We start from the raw sequence: 710 nt of genomic DNA, 5'->3' as shown, positions 1-710 counted from the left end.
TGACGAAGTTGTTTACAAACTATTTACAGCAGGTGCTCGGAGACACGATGAACATCTCGCAGCCCACAGTTTCGAGAATCGTCAACCGAGTCAGCGATTTGCTCGGGAGATTAATTTTCCAGTATATAAAGTTTCCGAACTGTGATGACGCACGCCGGGAAAATCGTCGTTTGTTCAGAGACCTAGGGCAAGGGAGTGGAGCTATCGGTTTACCCGGAGTCGATGGAGCTATCGATTGCACCCATGTGAGATTGACGTGTACGAGGCTGAACGACGTTAATGAAATTTTTAGAAACAGACNCTCATTAAGGAATTGTACGATTGTATTTGTAAATTATGAACTTCGTTACAGGCGGTTGTTGGGCCTAGAATGGAATTCCTGGATATTGTACCGGAATGGCCAGGCAGTGCGGAGGACAGCCACATCTTTCAAAATTCTCGGGTACATATGCGCTACGCGGAGAGGCAGTTAGATGGAATACTTGTAGGCGATCGAGGATATCCCTGCTTGCCGTTCTTAATGACTCCGCTCGCAAATCCCAAGACAGATGAAGAAAAAACGTGAGTACCTTGTTGTTTACAGCTAACAAGTTTTTCAATAGACTTATATTCAATTCAATAGAATAGAATTATATTCATTGACTATGATACACTGGTAGGTATAACAATATCCACACGAGGACGAGACAAATCGTGGAACGGACGTTCGG

At 44.1% G+C, this 710-nt stretch overlaps 1 protein-coding gene across 1 annotated transcript; it reads left to right on the top strand.

Annotated features, from left to right (window-relative positions):
- Window positions 1-23: 23 nt before the first annotated feature.
- On the top strand, window positions 24-704 carry LOC108630122 (putative nuclease HARBI1; the record flags this gene model as incomplete). The annotated part of the gene is made up of 3 exons (XM_018033189.1): window positions 24-312; window positions 348-561; window positions 660-704. Coding segments are annotated over 3 exons (548 nt in total), but the record flags the coding sequence as incomplete, so codon positions are not given.
- Window positions 705-710: the final 6 nt, after the last annotated feature.

Source organism: Ceratina calcarata, unplaced genomic scaffold (assembly GCF_001652005.2).
Source record: "Ceratina calcarata isolate Rehan_Ccalc_2016 unplaced genomic scaffold, ASM165200v1 scaffold6961, whole genome shotgun sequence".
NCBI lineage: Eukaryota > Metazoa > Arthropoda > Insecta > Hymenoptera > Apidae > Ceratina > Ceratina calcarata.
This window is presented reverse-complemented; position numbering and strand designations above follow the sequence as displayed.